General features: G+C 44.9%; 2 protein-coding genes across 2 annotated transcripts; both read right to left on the reverse strand.

The window, feature by feature from the left end:
• Positions 1-1,565: 1,565 nt before the first annotated feature.
• Positions 1,566-16,834, reverse strand: polr3b (polymerase (RNA) III (DNA directed) polypeptide B). Its single transcript, XM_015964763.3, has 28 exons — positions 16,647-16,834; positions 16,372-16,404; positions 16,003-16,059; positions 15,860-15,924; positions 15,705-15,780; positions 15,484-15,584; positions 15,286-15,377; positions 15,078-15,195; positions 14,900-15,008; positions 14,249-14,371; positions 12,198-12,314; positions 11,988-12,122; positions 10,816-10,977; positions 10,472-10,672; positions 10,237-10,399; positions 8,970-9,123; positions 8,808-8,882; positions 8,491-8,589; positions 8,270-8,397; positions 6,968-7,177; positions 6,745-6,903; positions 6,162-6,279; positions 5,935-6,077; positions 3,772-3,875; positions 2,901-3,067; positions 2,257-2,370; positions 1,994-2,167; positions 1,566-1,923 (listed from the first exon to the last, which is right to left on the reverse strand). The coding sequence occupies exons 1-28, from the start codon at positions 16,716-16,718 to the stop codon at positions 1,797-1,799; spliced, it is 3,396 nt and encodes a 1,131-aa protein (XP_015820249.1). The 5' UTR covers positions 16,719-16,834; the 3' UTR covers positions 1,566-1,796.
• A 140-nt stretch (positions 16,835-16,974) lies between these two features.
• endouc (endonuclease, polyU-specific C) lies at positions 16,975-19,325 on the reverse strand. Its single transcript, XM_015964764.3, has 8 exons — positions 19,179-19,325; positions 19,026-19,079; positions 18,847-18,952; positions 18,650-18,761; positions 18,459-18,580; positions 17,879-17,991; positions 17,644-17,794; positions 16,975-17,577 (listed from the first exon to the last, which is right to left on the reverse strand). The coding sequence occupies exons 1-8, from the start codon at positions 19,187-19,189 to the stop codon at positions 17,302-17,304; spliced, it is 945 nt and encodes a 314-aa protein (XP_015820250.1). The 5' UTR covers positions 19,190-19,325; the 3' UTR covers positions 16,975-17,301.
• Between the last annotated feature and the right edge of the window lie 62 nt (positions 19,326-19,387).

Consider the following 19,387-nt stretch of genomic DNA (forward strand, 5'->3'; position numbering starts at 1 on the left):
ACACGGTGGGATCAAGAGATTCAGGGAGAGAGAAAGCTGCTAGAAATACACAGCGATACGTTCCAAACTCCCTAAATGTTACAGAGCTGAAGGATTTCAGCCAAGACGGGGGGGGGGGGGGGGGGGGGGGGGGGGGGGGGTCCCAGACTGTCCATCATCTCCTTATTAGAGGATGTAAAACAACAGGTGCAGCCTCCTCCATCCTCATTATTACACACCCAGGGTCCCAGTTAGGGTGCATGCATGCATGCGTGTGTGTGTGTGTGTGTGTGTGTGTGTGTGGTGTTCTGCATGCAAACTGCTGCTGTGATTTGAACATTAGTGTTTCGTCTGCATGCCACAGCTGATCAACAAGTGGACATAACTCAGTGAATTGTACAGCTATTGAGCTACAGTTTGATTTTTCAGCAGCTGGAAGGCTTTCCCTACACACACACAAGATGTGACCAAAACAAAAATGGAGGATTAGGGACAGACTCAAATATCAAACGGCTGACATTTACCATTTTTTACTATATTGCGTTGGTCAATGTACCTCTTTAGAAGATTTACTCAATAGTCAGACACATCTCTAATCTCATGAATGTGTGTGTGTGTGTGGGGGGGGGGCTGCATGAAAAGTTTTCATTAGTTTACACGATAAGAATTATTATAAAATAATCGATAAATAAAATAAAGTGCTGAATGAACATTCGATTTTGCAGGTATGTTTCAGCACTTTTTATATGTATTTTTTGATACTTCTGTTAGTTTTCATTAATATTCTAACAATATTTTTATTTAAAAGAATATTAACGTTCCTGAATATCATCTAGTTGATAAACGCTCCAAAACAATTTTGTCAGCTGACATTTTATTTACCTGTTTTATATTTAATTCTTGGTCAGTTTATTGATTTGTTTAACTTTGGTAAAAACTTTATTAAACACTGAGCAGTGCAGAGAATTAGGGTTCAAGAGTTGCTTAATTAAAAGAAACTTGGTGCATCAACTGTTTTTAGTGACAATTTAGCAGGCAGATAAGGTGGAAAACATGTAGTTATCGGTCGTGATAGCGGCAAAAGAAAATGGTAGATTTCAATAAAATAAGAACGATGGTGTGTGTGTTCCTTCTAGGGATGCCTTTAGTTTTAAAAGTTGTCTTTTGTATATTTGTGAATTCTGGGATAATGCTGCAGTTCTAAAAAGCTGAGCTTTTCTCACATTTCTTTGCATCACAGATATAATTTTTAAGTTTCACCACCTGGTGGTTTATTTTTTTCATTCATTTATTTATTTTTAACATGAAAATGTTGGGATTCAAGTTTCTAAATTTGAAATAAATGAACCATTTTAGTATATTTTGTCTTCTGCCGTGATCCACGACTTAATTTTTATCCCCATTTAAATTTAGGTTTTCAAAAAAAAAAATTGCTGTAATGTTCTTTTAAAGTGGAGAGAGGCAGCTGAGCATTATGGGTAGGAGCTAAAACCCAGATCTGAAGGAAGGCTGTCCAACCCGTTCTGTTACTCAGATATTATTTGTTAGTGAGCTTAAAGAAATTCATTTGAGTGTCACACATCAGAGCAAATTGTTGTTTTGTTTTTATTTTGTACACAAAGAAAACATCTGTGAAAGATACGAACAGAAAACAGGAGAAACTTTCACAGCTGTAGTTTGTGAAAAATCAACAAAAACTTCCGTCTTCAGCCCGTTTGTCTCCACTCACCTAAAGCTCGGCCTTCTAAATCATTAATGGTTACAGGATCCGACTCTAAACCTTCCACTCACACACCGAGCTGCTGTCCCTGCGCTGCTCACTCGTAACGCGACAGTTTGAGTCGCGGGATGATGTTCATGGACTGGAGCTCCTGGAACAGCAGCTTGCAGGCGTACGGGATTCTCAGAGAGGAAACGTGACAGGACGACTTGCAGTAGTGGCACCTGGAAACCACAAACCAGCCGGTTACTGACGATCCTAAAGCTTTTTCCATCAACGCCACCGCTAACTCACCATCCAGAGTATCCCAGCAGACCGCACTCTCCACAAACGTCCACCTCGAAGGCGTCACTGGAGATCATCAGGCGTTCCAGCAGCAACATGCTCGCCCCGTAGCCGATCAGACAGTCGCGCTCCATCTCCCCTAAACGTAGACCTCCGTCTCTGGAGCGACCCTCCGTGGGCTGCCTGGAGACGGGGAACGTTAATGGAAACTTTGTTGTCCTCAGACTCAAACATGATCCTGAAATGACTTTTTTAGAAACTTTGGGTTCTACCTGGTGAGAACAGCTCTGGGGCCCCGGGCTCTGGCGTGCATCTTGTCCAGAACCATGTGCTTCAGTTTCTGGTAATAGACCGGTCCAAAGTAGATATAGGCCTCCAGAGGCTCTCTGGGTTTAGAAATACTGAATCAGCAAAGCTAAACCAAAAGTACATTTAGTGTTTTAACTGTTACTTCATGGCGGCGTTCTCATTAGTCAAAGATGTATTCCTGTTCTATGAGAAGAAGAACTGTTTAAAAACGAAGATTCAGGTGTTTCACGACAGGAAGCTTCAGTTTTAAAGAGATTTGATAGAAAATCTAAAGTTTATACATTAAAGCTCCAGTCGGGTCACACGATCTTTGTTTTTATTATTAATAATAATAATAATAATAATAATAATAATAATAATAATAATAATAATAATAGTAATAGTAATAATAATAATAAATATATTTTTTTAAAGCACCTTTCAAAACACCCAAGGTGACTTTACAAGATAAAACACAATACAGTAAAATACCAGAATAAAACAAACTAGTCATAAAAACAGATCAAACAAGTCACAAGTCAGCTTTAGCAGATACATAGAAAAATAAATAAATAAATGTAACTGAGGCCTTTTGCAGAGATTCGATGCCTCATTTGGTTTTGCTTACCCAGTGATTCCTGAGGTGACGTAGTCCTTGCCCTGGTAGTTGTATCCATATCGGATCAGATCCTCACACACATCCTTCACTTTGCTGCCTCCAAAAGCCGTCCCATAGTGAAACCGTCCGTCCAGAACCCCCGCCTTCCCAGCCAGCAGCTCTATCAGCTTTCCCACCTGATCAAAAAACAAATGAAAAAACACACACAGCTGTGAGAAAAGCATAAAAGTTTTGGGGATGCGGAATCTCTCCTGGCACAAAGTGCTGATTATTGTTGGTGAAATTAGATTACACATGTACCCCCCCTTCGCGGTGGGGGTATCGCTGCAAGGATGACTGATTTCAACAATCCCACCGAGGCGGCACCCAGAGGACCCCTGACCCCGTCACATAAAGGAAACACCTACTCTCATATCACTCTCAGGCCACGGAAACGTCCTCCAGAGCCAAACATTTCTGAGGCTTCTCCATGGCAACCACAGCCAGAAAACACAACTCCTGGTTTTTACTGCGTGAGGGGACGACGTTGGTGACGTTTAGCTCGGTGCGTGTTTGATAAAACCTCCACATTCAGCAGCAGGCGGCGGCTTTGCTGGCAGCCGTCTCCGCAGCAACAAATATCTGTTTGAAAAGAGCAAGACCGCTGCTTAACGGCGTCAATGGACGTGTGCTCTGGAAGCCCATGATAACCCGGAGAGAAGAGGAGTGAAGATAATGAGGGTTTAGTCAGAAGAGTCGACACAAACTGCAACAGCTGAGGTGATTCAGGTCAAACTTACAAACAAGCACCGACTACAGGTTGGATCAGCTGTTAAAAGTACCACAGCTTCGAAATAAACTGAGGAAAAGGTTCGTAACTGAGAGATGTGAGGAGGCGTACCGTCATTCTGGAGGGATATCCGTGAGGATTCATGATGATGTCCGGACAGATTCCCGAGTCACAGAACGGCATGTCCTCCTGAGGGACGATGAGACCACAAACACCTGAAAAGCACAAAGAACCTCTCCAGATCAGGGCTGAGAAACACAAAATATCACCAGCAAAGAAGAAAGGAAAGGGAAAAAAAAAGCAACAGTCATTGTAAAATCAGCTCTACAGGTTTTGGTAAATTGGGCAAAATGTGAAAGAAAAGGACAAAGTAGGTTTGACTGTGTTATTTGATCTGTTGAGTCTTTTGAAATCTAGTTTTTTAAAGGTTTTGTTGAGAGTTGCTCTCGAGTTTGCTGGAATGCAACCTTTTTTTTTTTGCGTTTCCTCCTTAAAGGTGTGAAGCACTCGTTTGTGGTCTCTGTAGGAACAGTGAATGGTAAATCAGCCTGTACTGGATACAGCACCTTCCACAGTCCTACAGCCTGCCAAGGCACTTTCAATCATCCACCCATGTACACACACACACACACACACATCCTGGTGCACACTGGCGCCACCGGTTCCTCTTATGACCACCAGCGGGCAAGGTGTGTTGAGTGTCTTGCCCAAGGCCGGGATCGATCGTTGAACTGGACCATCCTTGTGTTGGATCCTTGGAAGAGGACGACATTTCCATACTCATGTGGACAGACTGGATCCTCTTTTGACTTGCCTGGTGTGTGTGTGTGTGTGTGTGTGTGGGGGGGGGGGGGGGGGGGGGGGGGCCTCCATGGAAGCCTGGAGTTTAAGTGCGAGTGTAAATGTTTGCAGAGGGGCCGAAGCACTCTTCACTGGCCAGGGTAAACAGATTGTAGACCAATTTGCAAATGAAAAAAAAAGAAGAAGAGGAGAATAAGAAGTAAAAAGAAGCAGAGCAGGAAGTAAAGAAAGATGCTTAGCTGTACTGGGAGACCTGGATTACACACCCATGACTTTTAGTTCAACTGGGAGGAAGGGGAGGGGATCAACTGGAGAGGAGAAACTGAATCGATGCACGTGGGAAAAATTCACTATTAGCCGAGAGGCCGGCGCCTGGGGCTGACTGCTGATGCCTTACAGGATGTTGCAACAGGATGCTGATCGAGAACAAGTGCAGCAACTTGGTGGAACAGCATCCAACAGCAGGAAGGAGGAGAAAAGAGCCGAGAAAAGGTGGGAAAATAAAGAAAATCGGGAGAAAGAAAAAGGGGCTAAACATCGGGGTAAAAGCTGCGTGAAAGAAAATCAAAAGATGCTGGAGAAAGCAAAAGGAGAGGAGAGAGACGTACGGGTTCCAACATCAGACATCTCTGGTGTTGTTTGTTTTGTGTGAAAGTGAATGATAAAAGAGGCATGAAATCAGCAGAGAAAAGAAAGACAACAGCCAGGGTTCAGAGCCCTCCATCACGGCTCATACAGCTCCACGCTGACGCCTCGCACAATGGGCCTACAACCCCACCCCTCCTCCACCACCTCCACAGCTGTGTGTGTGTGTGTAGTAAATAATTAACTTGGTATGCTCTACTGACCAGAACACTAGAAATCCATCAGTTCACCAGAATTCATTTCTAATCATATTATTTATTTTGATTTAGAATTCATGAAATGTTAAATGAAAAATATTTTTAAAAAACTCTAATTTCAAAAACAAATTGATCCCTAATGCAGCTCAGTGTTGCTGCAAAAAGCTCTGGCTAAAATCAAACCAGCTGTCCGTCAGCTGCACATCTGGGTGCTTCCATCCAGATCTCCACCAGCTAACCCCACGACGACCCCTCTGACTGGGACAGAGGACAATGTCCCACCCCAAGCTGGCCGCCAAGTGCTCACCGTGTTAATGAAGAGAGTAAATTATGCACGGCGCCAGTTAGCTTTTTGATTAAAACATCATACGAGCCCTCTATAGGGGAGGTGCTGTCTAACAATGGAGGTTGTAAACACTTTTTTACAGCAGAGTTCTGCTGGGGTGTAATACATTTGCATAGTCTGGCACAGGACAAAGAGCCAATTAATTGAAAAGAGCCCTTGAATGATGAGGACGGGGGGGGGGGGGGGGGGGCAGTGACATCTACAGCCACTGGGACCTGAACTGAGCTGAAATTATACTTTTATTAAAGTAGCTGTTTAAAAACACATCTGAGCTCTAGAAGACACCTTTCTGTCCGTGCCGACTGCTGAATTTATCTCCGATCTCCGGTCTCCTCGTCTGTCTCAGGAGGATCTTGATGAGGGAGGCTTCCTCAGCGTTGGACGAGATCATGACCTTCTCGATGTACGAGTCTGTTGAGCCCTTGTAGCTGCACACAAAAAGCCATTACCTCTACTCTGCTGCAGCGGGATTGACCAGTCCACAGCTCAAGGTGGACCTGAGCGTCCCTCACCTGATGGGCACGTCTCGGTACTGGGGCTGGCCTGGCTGGGCGCTGCCCTCCAGTGGCGTCTGGGTGACGGTTGGCATAGATTTATTCACCAGGACCTGCTTGTTCTCCACTCGTTCACCTGAGAACCACAAGAAACGACGATCAGTGTCAGAAAAACAGCTTTACAAAGACCAACGAGAGACCTGCAGAGAGCAGAAACTCTGAAATCTGGAACAAAGATGAATCACCAACATGATAAATGATAATGATAAATGACCCACACTTGTATAGCGCCTCTCAGAGTAAGGACTCCAAAGCGCTTTACACTACAGTGTATCATTCATCCATTCACACACTGGTGGTGATGAGCTGCGATGTAGCTACAGCTGCCCCAACAGAGGCGAGGCTGCCGAGCACAGGTGCCACCGGTCCCTCCGACCACCACCAGCAGGCAAGGTGGGTTAAGTGTCTTGCCCAAGGACACAACAGCAGAATTTTCTGTCCAGAGCCGGGATCGAACCTGCAACCTTCCAATTACTGGACAGCCCGCTCAACCTGTTGAGCTGGTGCTGTCACCTAAACATCCGTTGTGGCTGTTACTCACCAGGGGAGCAGATACCGTCAGCATCCAGGATGTTGTGTCTCCATACGGGCTTACGCGTGGCAGCGTCCAGCATGGGTCCCATCACTTTATCAAAGGTCTGGTTGGTGTAGCGACGCAGGGTGCACTTAGCGTTTTTGTAGACAAGGCACCGACCAAACCCTGAAAAGAGGCAAGTTGAGCCTTCTGCTGTGGTTGGGGTTAAATAACGCAGAAAGGCTCTCACCTCTGTCCAGCGAGGCCTTGTTGAGGACCAGAGCGTCCTCAATGTCGTAGCCGCTGTAGCTCATGACGGCCACGGTGGCGTTCTGACCTGCAGGCAGTTTCTCAAAGTCAATCAGCTCGATGGTTTTTGTTTTAACCATGGGCCTCTGAGGATAAACCAGCAGGTACATCAGAGTGTCGATGCGGTTCCTCTGGTTGTAGCCGATAGTTCCTAAAAACAAACAAACAAAAAAACAAAAAGTGGATGAGGAATAAATCATTAAAACAGCCTGAAACATTATCAATAAGTAATTTCCAGTTTGGCCATTTAATCTAATTTCAAAGGGGCTCTGGGGAAGACCCAGGAGAGTTATGACATAAAGCCTGGCCTCCCTGGAAGCCCTGACATTTGTCAGATGCTATTACCTCACAATCAGGCTACAAGCTCAGTGGCTGATAATAGGCTCAGGCCACACAACCAGATTTGCACATGTAAAGAGCTGCCCACACAAAACAGACAGGACAGAGGATATTAGTCCAAATATAGTTCCAGTCAGTGTTTTTGTAAAGGTGGGGGGAGGGCAGGAGCGGATGGATGGAGGTGAAGCAGCAGCCAATCTGTGTGTGTGTGTGTGTGTGTGTGTGTGTGTGTGTGTGTGTGTGTGTGTGTGTGTGTGTGTGTGTGTGTGCGTGCGCGTGTAGCTCTTACGAATGCTAGCCGGGCTGTTTGGGGAAGTTTTGGTTACCAGGGAGCTTGGGGTGCACACTCTGTGGGCTTTCTGCAGCTGAGCACACTGACCCCCCGAGCACAGCCAGAGCAGACACAATGAATTGCTAATGACACTCTGGGTGACTGGCAGGGAAAGGGCCTCCGCACACACGGCACAAAGGAAAACCTACGCAAGCGCCCCATGTTTGATGTCCATGCACACACACACACACACACACACACACACACACACACACACACACACACACACACACACACACACACACACACACACACACACACACACACACACACACACACACACACACACACACTCAATCACACATCCAAATGTATTCTGACAAGAAGTGGTGCAGCCGCAGAGCTTGTTCATGAAGAACCAGCAGGGCTGCTTGTATCCACCCTGTTTGTTATTCTAATGTCCTTTTTAACTCATGCAAATAAAAAGTTTAAACTCTGCAGATTTAGGAGGCTTGAAAACGGTGTTCATGTAAGATTAGAATACTGCAAGTGTGTGTGTGTGTGTTTGGGCGTACAAAGGGAGCGGCTCAGCTGTGTGTACGATGTGAAACTACCTGCTCAGATCAGGCTTACCCATGGCCTGCTTGCCCATAGCGCACTGGTACGTGTTCCTGGGGGACTGGTTGTGGTGGGGGTAGGGAATGAGGCCCGCACACACTCCGAGCAGCGTGAAGGGCTCGATCTCCAAGTGGGTCGTGTCTCTACAAAAAGGGCGTTTAAAAAGCAGCATGCCAGGATTGAGACAAACAAGGAGGGACGCGCTTCAAAATGTCCGCTTTCACGTTTCTACTCACTTGTTGATCATATGTTCATACAGAGCAATTTGGCAGTCGTTCTCCTCGTTCACATCCAGGTACTCCACCAGGCCTTCATGAAGGAAGTCCTCAAAGGTTCTGGAGACAAGTTAAAGAAAAAAATCATTACAATGATCAAAGAAATGATCAAAACAGGCTGTTTAAGGATAAAAATGGACTAAAATCTAATTTATGCATCTAGAGAGATTAGAAGGGGTTATGTCTGGTCTTATAATAGATCTGTTTTTTAATTAGGCCCGGTGTTGCCTAACTAAATTAAATGCTGACGTTTACCAAGAAGCTACCTCAACTCTCACCTGTAGCCTTGAGACAGATCTTCAATGTGTTTATTATTCACCATCGTCTGGCCCTTCTTCACGATGATGTACGGCCTGCAGGAGAAACGAAAAGTCATTTGAAGCCTTTAACGCAAAATAAAACAAGATTTATAGATATTTGTTTCTTCCAGCCTTGCCCACCTGCAGAGTCTACCTCCGTCAGATGAGATGTAGACGCAGCGGTCGGTCAGGTTGGTGGAGATGGACACAAACTCGTTGATGAAACCCGCCCGGCGCATGAGTCTGAAAGTGTTGACCAGCTTGTAATGGTCTCTGATCACACCCAGAATGTTTCCTGTGGACACAAACATGAGAGAGCGGTCAAAGTATAAAAGAAAAGCCGTGGTCTTCAGAAAGCCTGGAGACCTCACGGTCAGGACGACAGGGACATTTGGCTTCTCGATTCGAGCGAGATGACTTCAGGAGGAGCAGGAGCATCGAGCTGCACGTAAAACGACGGCAAACTGCACAGAGATTGAAACACTTCGCGACTAAATTTCAAAAAGAAAATTTGGCTTAACTGTTGCTTACACACCTCTCATGACCTGGCGGCCATATTTGAAACTTCTTGCAAAACCCAATTCCAGCACAAATCCTGCATGAATTCTTGCAAACTAGTCAGCAACAGTCTCCGCCCAGTGAGACACTGGATTCAGGAGTTTCCATCAGTAATACAGATGTTTTACAACAAACAGTAATGTGTGCAGTAGAGCTCGATTCAACTGTTTGATCACAGATGTGCTTGAACTCAAGGCTGCTGCTCTCTTCCGGTAGTTCAAACAGAGCACAGGCGGCTCAGAGCTTTAACAGTGTCTTTAACGTTTCGGCAAACGACATTTCTGAGTAAGCATTTCTGTCTCCTTTCACGTATAGTAATAATGTGCGTAAAGATTCAGAAAATTTAAAGCCTTTCACTCAAAAAAAGCACAAAATTCTGACTCCAAACTTGAAGCGTGAGCCGTGGTTTTGCACCCTGAGCCCTGCTGCGAGAGTGGAGTTTAAACCTCCTGCAGGAGGCTTGTTCATATCGGGTGGAGAACAGAGGTCTACCTCAGTGTGCACGTTGCCTCTGAACGCACCCTGAAGGGCTCCGGCACCTGCTGCTAATGACTAATTAAAGAGCATGGCAACTAATATAATGTGACAGTTATCAGTGCAAAGACAAACAAATACTGTAATTAAATGTCCGAGTTTTGACTAGAGAATAACACCTACTGCTGCTATGAAATTAAAAACTTATCAGCTCCTCTGCTAAATTAAACAGAGTATTTTCTTCTTCATGTTTATGAAGCAAAACGTGTTTAAAACGAGAAGAATTAGCATTTCTTTTAAAAAATGATCTGAAGCAACAGCAGGAGGTCTTAATTCTGCTTAATAATTCAGCTCCATTGGAGGGCGGGAGTTGTACCGTTGAGGAAAACCAGGAAGACGCTTGGATAGGAGAGCTCCTCCCCACACAGCAGGTTGACGTCTTCCACCCCAAGGTTGAAGGCCAGTTTTATAATGGGGCCGTCCTCCATGTCTGTGGTGATGTGAGTCATCAGAGCCAAGTTCTTTACCAAACCGCAGGCCTGCATAGATACACGTTAGAGATGCCGATTTATAATCCGTCCGAGGTTTCGGCGTCGTGTCGGGTGGCTCACCTCTCCTTCGGGAGTATCAGACGGACACAACATCCCCCACTGCGACGGCTGCAGGGAGCGTGGCCCGCTGACCTTCCTGGTCTTCTCGAACTGGGAGGAGATCCTTGTCATCATGCCGAGAGCAGAGATGTAGGAGAGACGAGACAGAACCTGGGTGACACCCTGACGGTCCATCTTGAATCTCTTCAGAGACCAGTTACCCTGTTGATGGAAAACAGCCCTAACTGACCAGCGATCAGCAGATACGGTGCTCAAAAATACTTCTACACTAAATCACCTTCTAAAATGTGAAGGTTCTGATCCCTAAAGCTAGCCAGGTTCTGCTCTGTCAGACTCAGACTCACGGTGGAAATGGCGTTGACCATGCCGTTGGTGATCTGATCCTGCCGCATGTGTTTGACCACATCGAACTGCGCGGCTCGCTGCTTGGGGATGATCTGGTCAGCGATCTTCTTCAGCTCAGAGTTAAACTTCTTAAACAGATCCTCAAACAGCAGAGACAGGAGCTACAGATGTCAAAAACAGACAACATCTCGTCAGACTCATTTGGACAGAGTTCACACCAAAGACCAGCGCTGAGGTGTGTTTACCGCCGTGACCTGGCCCGATTCCCGTCTCCCTCCTGCAGGTCTACAGGAGGCCAAATCACCCCCCCCCCCCCCCCCACACACACACACACATTAACATACATCAAAACAAACAGGCAGTGCTGCTTGAAATTAATAAAGAAATTAAGCTTCCATTGCGCAGCCGGGCCAATTAGTTGAATGTCAGGGAACCATAATTGGAGAGCGAGGAGATTGCTGGCGTTGCTGGTGCGTAAGCCCCCTTTTGAAAGAGGGCTCTGCTGCCCCCCTCCTCCTCCCATCTCCTGCTCCTAACACAGAGCAGGTTGGGGCAGGGGGGGGTGAATTAAAGGCCTTAAGACAGCAGTAATTACATTATCAGAGCCGAGCCTGTGGATTAGCTCAATCGCTCCAGTCAAGGCAGCATTTCTATTGTCACGGTGCTGAAAAATCCCCCGTGCTTCCACGGCGTTGGGATTTTGGTGCCACCGCATATCTCTCTCCTGACAAAGCCAGGCTGGAACACGGGGGGGGGGGGGGGGGGGGGGGGGATGAAAACAAAACAAGAGGAAAAAACAAAGCTGAGGGGAAATAATGAGAGTCTTATTAAAAGAAGGTGGCAGGAACAAAGATGCAGGTGAAAGATCAGAGCCGGAGCTGCCGGCGCAGCGCTCTGATCCATTCACACAGAAACACGCCAACAGGCATCAATACAGACGCTCCGTGTTTCTGAGTAAAGAGAAGGCAGCAAACACCTTTCAGTTTACGAAAATGAATGGATGAGTAAACAACAAAGTCAACAGGGAGCTTTTAGCGTCTCAACAAAGACGGAGAACCTTCTGGAGCTCGTGGTTTAGTCTTCAGACAAGAACGAAAATTACTGAATGGAGGATTTAATAAAGCAAATGGAGAATAAAACCACATGCTGCACAGGTGCGCAGCTGATTTACCTGTCCGGCCAACTCCAGACGTTTGTTGCCATAGTAATCTCTGTCATCCACCTTGTTGTCGCCTTGAGCCAGGATGACTCTCCGAACCATCACCGCTAGGTAAATACACTTCGCCCGGAAGTTAAACTCCTTCACCTGTCGAGCGGAGCACAGGAAACGGTCAGCGACTCCAGCGAGCTTCGTGTGACACGTTTGAACTCGGTTACTTACTGGAACATGGGTGAGGATGAGAGACGCCAACAGCTCTCTGGCTTCCTCCATCTTGGTCTTCTTCGGACCCCCCCACATCCGCTGGCGCCGGACTTTATTACCCAGAAACCTCAGAGCCTGAAACACGGGAGCACTGAGTCATGGTACCAAACCCTCAGGCAGAACAAGAACATTCGGTCAGAAACTTTTTACAAAATAAAACGCATGAAATTTTACTCACAAACACTTAAACATAAGCGACTTAAATGCGGCTGTGAAAAACACAATCACCATCAAGTTCTGAAAAATAGATGAAAATATCTCTTCATTTTGAGATTCTGGTATCTAAAACCAGATAAGAGTCAAATTTGGTTTGGGCAGATTACTTCTAATCAGATAACAATGTTTCAGAAGCCTTATCTTCCTTTAATTATATAGATTTAGGTCTCATTGTGCCAGACACAATGGTCCAGTGAATAACCTGAAAGGACACGGTGGAGGCTGGCAGACACGGAAACACAAGGGCTGCAGCGGCGGGTTGTTAGGACACAAACATGGCCTCCTCGATGCACGGGCCGCTCCTCTTAATGACCTCATCTTTTTGAAAAACTAATTGGCTGATTGTATTCATCTCCAAAATGACCACGAAAATGTTACTCAACTGTCTGGAAAGATGGAATCTTTATCATCCGATCAGAAAAAAAATCCTAATCTAATCCAGACTAACGAGCGTCTGACAAATCAAACAGTAAAGACGTCAGTCTGTACAAACTTTACAACTTCTGTTAGTCTTTAAAACAATCAGTATTATTAATAATAAAGATTAAAAAGTTAAAAAGATGAGATACCCGATTCATGTCATCACATCGTTGCCTGGCAACCAACTGTGCCTCCAATTAGTGATGTTTGGAGGACAAACGGTTAAGCTTTTGTGCCGTGTGTATCATGCTAAGCTAACAGCAGCTAGCTGCGGCTTCTGATTTACTGTAGAGAGCGGTAATCAACAAAATAAAAACTGAAATTGCTTCAACACTTAAAATTTACTCATGTCCCGTTTGGACTTTTAATCTTGGCTTTTACTTCACTTATAGCAGGGGTGCTCAATTCTGGTCCTGGAGGTACGGTATCCACCTTGTTTTAGCGGTTCCTCTGACTCAACACATTTGATTCACCTGTGCATCAGCTTACCAGGCTCTGCAGAAGCCTGTTAATCACCTGCTGATTGAAATCAGGGGTGTTGAAAGAGTTAAAACTAAAACTTGCTGGATAGCGGACCTACAGGCCCGCAATTGAATACCCCAGACCTATTGTAACTCAGGCCCTGTCCACACGTAGCCGGGGATATGCCAAAACGTAGATATTTTCCTACGTTTTGGCCTGTCATCCACACGAAAACTGAGTTTTTTAAAAACTCCGGCCAAAGTGAAGATCTGCGTTTTCTCCGTTTTGGGTGTCTGCGTGTGGACGGACAAAACCGGAGTTTTAAGGTCCGCAACGTCACTTTCCGCGACAAAAAAAAAAATGCTGACATCACGTGTGCGACCTGTGTTTACACTAGCCGACAGCATGGAAGCCTTCAGAGCTGCGCTCTGTCACTACCCGATCCATCAATTGTCCAAGCGCTTTTTGCTTGTTTGTTTTTGCAAGCGGAATTACTGCTCCTTGCGGAAGACCACAGACGAAGGACGAGGTTAAGAACGGGGGAAGTACTGCCGCCTACAGGTCTGGCATGTCCTTAACAACGTATTTATCCGGGTACGTGTGGACAGAGTTTGTTTTTAAAACGCGGTGGTGTGGATGCAAGTTTTTGGAGGGGCGGATATTCGTTTTTAAAAAACCCGGCTACGTGTGGACTAGGCCTAAGATTTTTGTCTCTAGACCAAAGCTAAGTGTTTCATGAGCCACAGTGGGACCCTGACCCAGACTTTTGGAACCACTGAGTATACAAAGAGGAGGGGTAAAATTAACTCATCTGTACCTGCGTCATAAACACCAGATTGGTAACCTGACCTGAGATTAGCCTGTAAAACATGTTGATGTAACCAGTGGCTTTTTTTTTTTTACTGAAATACCTGAGTCTGGGTGAAGATCTGGGCTTTCTGACACTCCTCCAGACTCGGGGCGAAGCTAGCCATGACGTTCTCCTCGGTGCCGATCATCTGAACGATCTCCTGGTCACTTTCTACACCCATACCCTGTGTGGGTCACAGACATGATGCAGAAGACAAGGGACTAATGTGAAAGGGGTGAACTAAATCATTTCAATATATAACCACGTTGAGACTATATGAGCTGAAACATTAGGAGGTGGAGTGTTGGTGGGGGTCAGAGAGGTTAGCTCGGAGTCATGGGGGTGCATGACATTTGCTTATGGAAATGTGAAGCTGTGGGAACTGATTCGTGTGCTCCACGGAGGAGATGAGGTCGCAGAAGGAGGTGGGGAAGGAGCAGTCCAGGATGTACGAGCTCTCAGCAAACAGAACCGAGGGTTCAGACACTCACAAGGTAATGTGTTAGAAAAGCTTTTCTCCAGAGGTGATGGGAGATCACAGCACCAGCTGTTCCACTGACATTTTCACTCCGGCTGATGAACAGAGTTCATCAAAACCTCCCACAGCATGAGTTTATCAATTATGATTTTACACAGATCAGAGCTGCAGAGAAAATCTTCTCTTTAGTTGTGTTGCAGCGCCACCTACTGGACGTACTTAAACTGGTTTTACCTTGAATATAATAGCGATGGGAGCGTCTTCAGACAGCGTGTTGTGTCTCAGGTAGAACCGACCCTGCTTCACAATCATGTTGGTTCTGCTTTTCTTCTCGTGAGTGGAGCTGAAACAAAACAACAAGTTAAACTGTCTAACTCCTTCATTTGGGAGGAAGCTGTAACTTTATTCCTACCTGGTAACCGAGGCGCCGACTGCACCCTTCCTGTCCTGTTCCACAATGATCCGATTCTTGGACAGCTGCTCCTGGATCAGGATGACTTTCTCCTGGCCTTTTACAATAAAATAACCTCCTGAAAATCAAAAGAACACAACTCTGTCAAACAGAGGACCAGAATAAAACATTAAGAATTAGAGTTAGATCCTTTTTAACAACAGTGTACCTGGGTCCAGAGGACATTCGTTGAGTTTAGAAAACTCCATGGGAGTCTTTCCTGTGAGAACACAGTTCGAGCTTCGCAGCATGATCGGCATCCTGACACGAGTAGAAAGAATCCTCTTAACAATAACATCTTGACGAGTTTTGAAAGCTGAAATGCAGAATTTGAGAGATAAATTAGAATGAGTCAAAAATCAGAAACCTTCCAATAGGCAGAGCGTTTCGGATGATCCTTTGACTGCCGCGAGTGTATTCTATGTCCACTGTGATGGGCGCCGAGTAGGTCATGTCCCTGAGGCGACACTGTGGAAACAGAATTTCTCCTTTAAGCAAAATAATCAACAAATATTCCCATAAATCCACTGATGGATTTAATTTACAAACCTGTCAGACTGAAACATGATCTCATCTGATCAGACTCACCTCATGAGGAGAAACCGGTCGGGTTACGTTAAAGCTTTCCTCAACATCGGGCATCCCAACGTAGATATTGAGGTAGCTGCACAGGAACCACTTCTCAGATTAACTCCAATTCAAGATAAAGGGCGTGTCAGTAATATAACGATTGAATAACTTACTTCAAGTACCACAGTGGATCAGCATCACTTGTGATCTTCTCATTTGCTTTCATAATTTTCTTGATCTGAAACACAAGATGCTTTTAGTGAAGTGAAATCTTAAACAGAGGAGTAAAAGCCCGGTTGGTGGGTTTCAGCTTTACCTCAACGTTAATGAAATAGTTAAACGAGTCAATGTGCTGCTTCACCAAACCTTTCACCTGCAACGCACACAGAGATGAAAGAGAAAAAAAGAGAGGAGCATGGATGTATCTCATGGTTAAACTCTTAGGTCACTGAGGGCTAAAGGGATTAACTTTAATTATTTAAACCTGACTTTTCATAAATTAATGAATCTGATTAGATCAAATTAACTAACAAAAGTCGGAAATTAAATTAAAAATACAACAGAAGTCTTCAAATTGTAGAATTAATAAAAATCTGGATTATAAATGGAAATTTCTGCTTAAATATTTGTCTAGATTTTCCTCGGGGGGGGGGGGGGGGGGGGATAATTCTACTTATTGTGTTACCTTCAGAAAGGCTGGTAACAACTTCCATTTTTCCTGTCAGGAAGAGAAACAAACCAGTTAATTAATTAAATTATTCCGTTTCTGGAGCACTTTATGCCGAGGTTGGCCAAACTCTGGATTTAATGCTACAATGTTCCAGCTGTGACATAATTCCAGACTCATTTAACAACTAAGAAGCTTCGTTGCACCACACCATCAGTTAAATCTGTTGAATTAGCTTACTGCACTGCACTCGTGGTGTAAAAACCTTTTTGTCCGATTTTCCCCGAACTTACCGCCACAGTGTTGACAGGAGCCGCCAACTCCTGAGGAGTCATTTCTCCAAACTCTCCTCCCAGCAGCTCCATAGTCACCGTTGCTGTTCTACTCTAAACATTTAAAAATATAAATAACGTTAGTGTTGACACAACACGCAGGAAGTGTCGGCTGCATGCGTCCCAGCTATGTGTTTCAATTTCAAGCGTACGTAGAAACGTTGGGCGGAACTACATAGTTCCGTCTGGAACGACTTCTTCGGAGGTCGCGGGATCTCAACAGTTTAATAAACGTATGCCACCTAGTGGTGCAAAACGTTACTGAAACAAAAAAAGACAAGAAATTCACTTTTTGATTGTTTTACTTAGTTGTTTTATTTAGTACGAGAAACAAACAAAAAGTAACTTAATGTACTGGAAAAACACGTTGACTTTTTCAAGCATAAATAGAAAATTAATTAGAATTAATGCTTTTGGTTTTGACTAAAGCAGAGGAAAAAACTAAGGAATCTGATTGAATCAATTGATCCTCTAACGCTATGCTGATAAAAGCAACACAAACTATTCTATTAAAAGCATCTTCTACATTTTTGAATAAAGTTTAGAACAGTCATGATGGATGTTCAGTTTGCTGCCTCCATACAGACACCACCTGTCATTTCAGGTGTGGACAGGGTCAGCGAGCGTGCCCCCTGACATGTCTGCTGTTGCTGCTGAGCAGTTTGGGGTATGCCGTCCCCAGACAACGTCCCTGCCTGACGACCACCAGCTCCAGCTGACACTGGTCGATGTTGACCAGCACTGTGGTGCTCCTCTCTGTGTTCATCAGGAAGATGATGGTGAAGATGGCCATCTCAAACTCAGGGCTGGTCCCAATGAAGGCACTGCCGACGGGCTTCAGCACACCGTGCCAGCTGAACTGGAGGTTCAAAACGTGGTCATCCTGGTCAGGCTGCAGGTGGAAGCAGACATGAGATGGTGCCGACAGAGATGCGTCTCCTCCATGTGGTGAACTTACCAAGTCGTGCTCTCTGGCCTTGTATCCCTTGTAATCCAATTGGCTGTTTTTCTCCTGCAGGTAGAACTGAACCCAGTTGTGAAAGCCAATTATTTCTGTTCCGGATCTGGTTTCACCAACAAAAACGTGTTCAAACCCACAAGAGTCTGGGCTGTCACACAAACAAAATGGTTACTTATTATCGTCACAAACAAAGTGATAAAAGACTCTGACGCATTGATGTTCAGACTCCCACCCCGTGTTCCTCTGTCGGTGGTAAAGATGAAACCAGATCAAGCTCAGCTGACTCTTGAACAGCCTCAAGTCAGACCTGGACTTTCCTTTGCTCACCAGATACTGATGGGCACGCTGAGAAGAAATCACATAGATTACTCAGAAAGTTTCTCCAGTTTGAGCAAATGAACAGTTAATGTTGCAAATGATAAATAAAAGCTGCAGCTTATACCTTTCCTTTGAGGCAGTGTTTTGAAACGTTAATTGAATCAAAACGTGATGTAAAACAATTTTGTTCCCTGACTATAGAGTAAGAAACACTTTATGGGTTTAACTGGACCAGAAAAGTATTTCCTCCTAAAACAAGTACTGAAAGTTCACATTTTTCCAGTGATCCTCTTTGGGGAGCCCACTGAGGCCAACACAACATTCCACAGCTGCACACAGATGTTTCAGCTGCCTGTTTTGTTATTTTTTTCCCTTTCTTCAAACATCACGATGAGTCGAGTTTCTGCAGTGTTCAGCTGCAGCTTCAAACCACAAAATGCATGAAACGATGAGAGGTTAAAGACATCTAAGTAACAAAATCTGCAACAAGTCACCTTCATAACTTGAGTTTCTAAAACAGCATCCAGGAAGAGACTGATCTCTGTCTGCTCCTCTGTTGTGACTCGCTCCGTGATGCCTGTAGACCGCTCATAGTTGTCCAGGAGTTTCATTAAGCCTAAAAGCATAAATGTACATTTTTAACACTAAATCGTTTTAACAATCTACCAGTCACAATGAAACTCACGAGAAAAGGTGGTCATGTTTCCCAGTTTTGCTTCATTAACGTTGGAGAACAGAGGCAAAGAGGCGTGATCCTGCACCACCAGGCTGCCCTGGCTTACAAATCCTGCTCTGCCCTGGACAGGAGAGTCCCACAGTCCTCACAAATAATAATAAAAACAGATGAATGTTTACTGAGTCAGAACATCCCCACCCCCCCACCTGAACAGCGATGGTGTAGTCTATTCCAGGGTTCATCCGATTCACGTCCAAGCCCCAGAGCTCATTAAAAATGTTGGATAACTCCTGGTTCACAGCTGGTCGGTTACTGACAGAGTAGAAACCTGATAAATACTCACATAAATATGCAAAACAAGACTAAATGTACTTAAACGTTTTACCTTGAAGCATTCAGTTCACCGAGAAATACAGCAAGGAGCAGAAATCTGCAGAATCTGTATTTCACAAATTAAACATGTTTATTCTAATGAATACATCTGATTTTAAGTCTGAAAGGCAGCATTTAAAGTTTATATTTGAGTAAAAATACACACCTTGCAGCCATGATCCCACAGAGGTGGCTTTCCCAGCTCAGACTACAACAGATTTTTCACTCGTGTTTGACTTTAAGTCTAGTCTCTCCACCCAGATCCTCAAGTCCTTCAGGAGGCTGGATGAACAAGAACATAGCTGCAGCTTGTTTGGCCACTAGAGGGCGCACCGCTTCACGATACGATCCTTGCTTACAACTGGCTAACTTGAT

The sequence above is a fragment of the Nothobranchius furzeri genome, chromosome 4, assembly GCF_043380555.1.
Source record: "Nothobranchius furzeri strain GRZ-AD chromosome 4, NfurGRZ-RIMD1, whole genome shotgun sequence".
Classification (NCBI taxonomy): Eukaryota; Metazoa; Chordata; class Actinopteri; order Cyprinodontiformes; family Nothobranchiidae; genus Nothobranchius; species Nothobranchius furzeri.

Coding starts and splice junctions, on each gene's coding strand:
- polr3b (XM_015964763.3), bottom strand. CDS start 16,718: ATGGAGCTGCTGGGAGGAGAGTTTGGAGAAATGACTCCTCAGGAGTTG. Junction 15,378..15,483: donor AACGCTCTGCCTATTGGAAG/GTTTCTGATTTT, acceptor TACTCGTGTCAG/GATGCCGATCATGCTGCGAA. Junction 6,078..6,161: donor TACCGAGACGTGCCCATCAG/GTGAGGGACGCT, acceptor TTTTGTGTGCAG/CTACAAGGGCTCAACAGACT.
- endouc (XM_015964764.3), bottom strand. Junction 18,953..19,025: donor GGTGAACTGAATGCTTCAAG/GTAAAACGTTTA, acceptor CTACTCTGTCAG/TAACCGACCAGCTGTGAACC. Junction 18,762..18,846: donor ACTACACCATCGCTGTTCAG/GTGGGGGGGTGG, acceptor TCTCCTGTCCAG/GGCAGAGCAGGATTTGTAAG.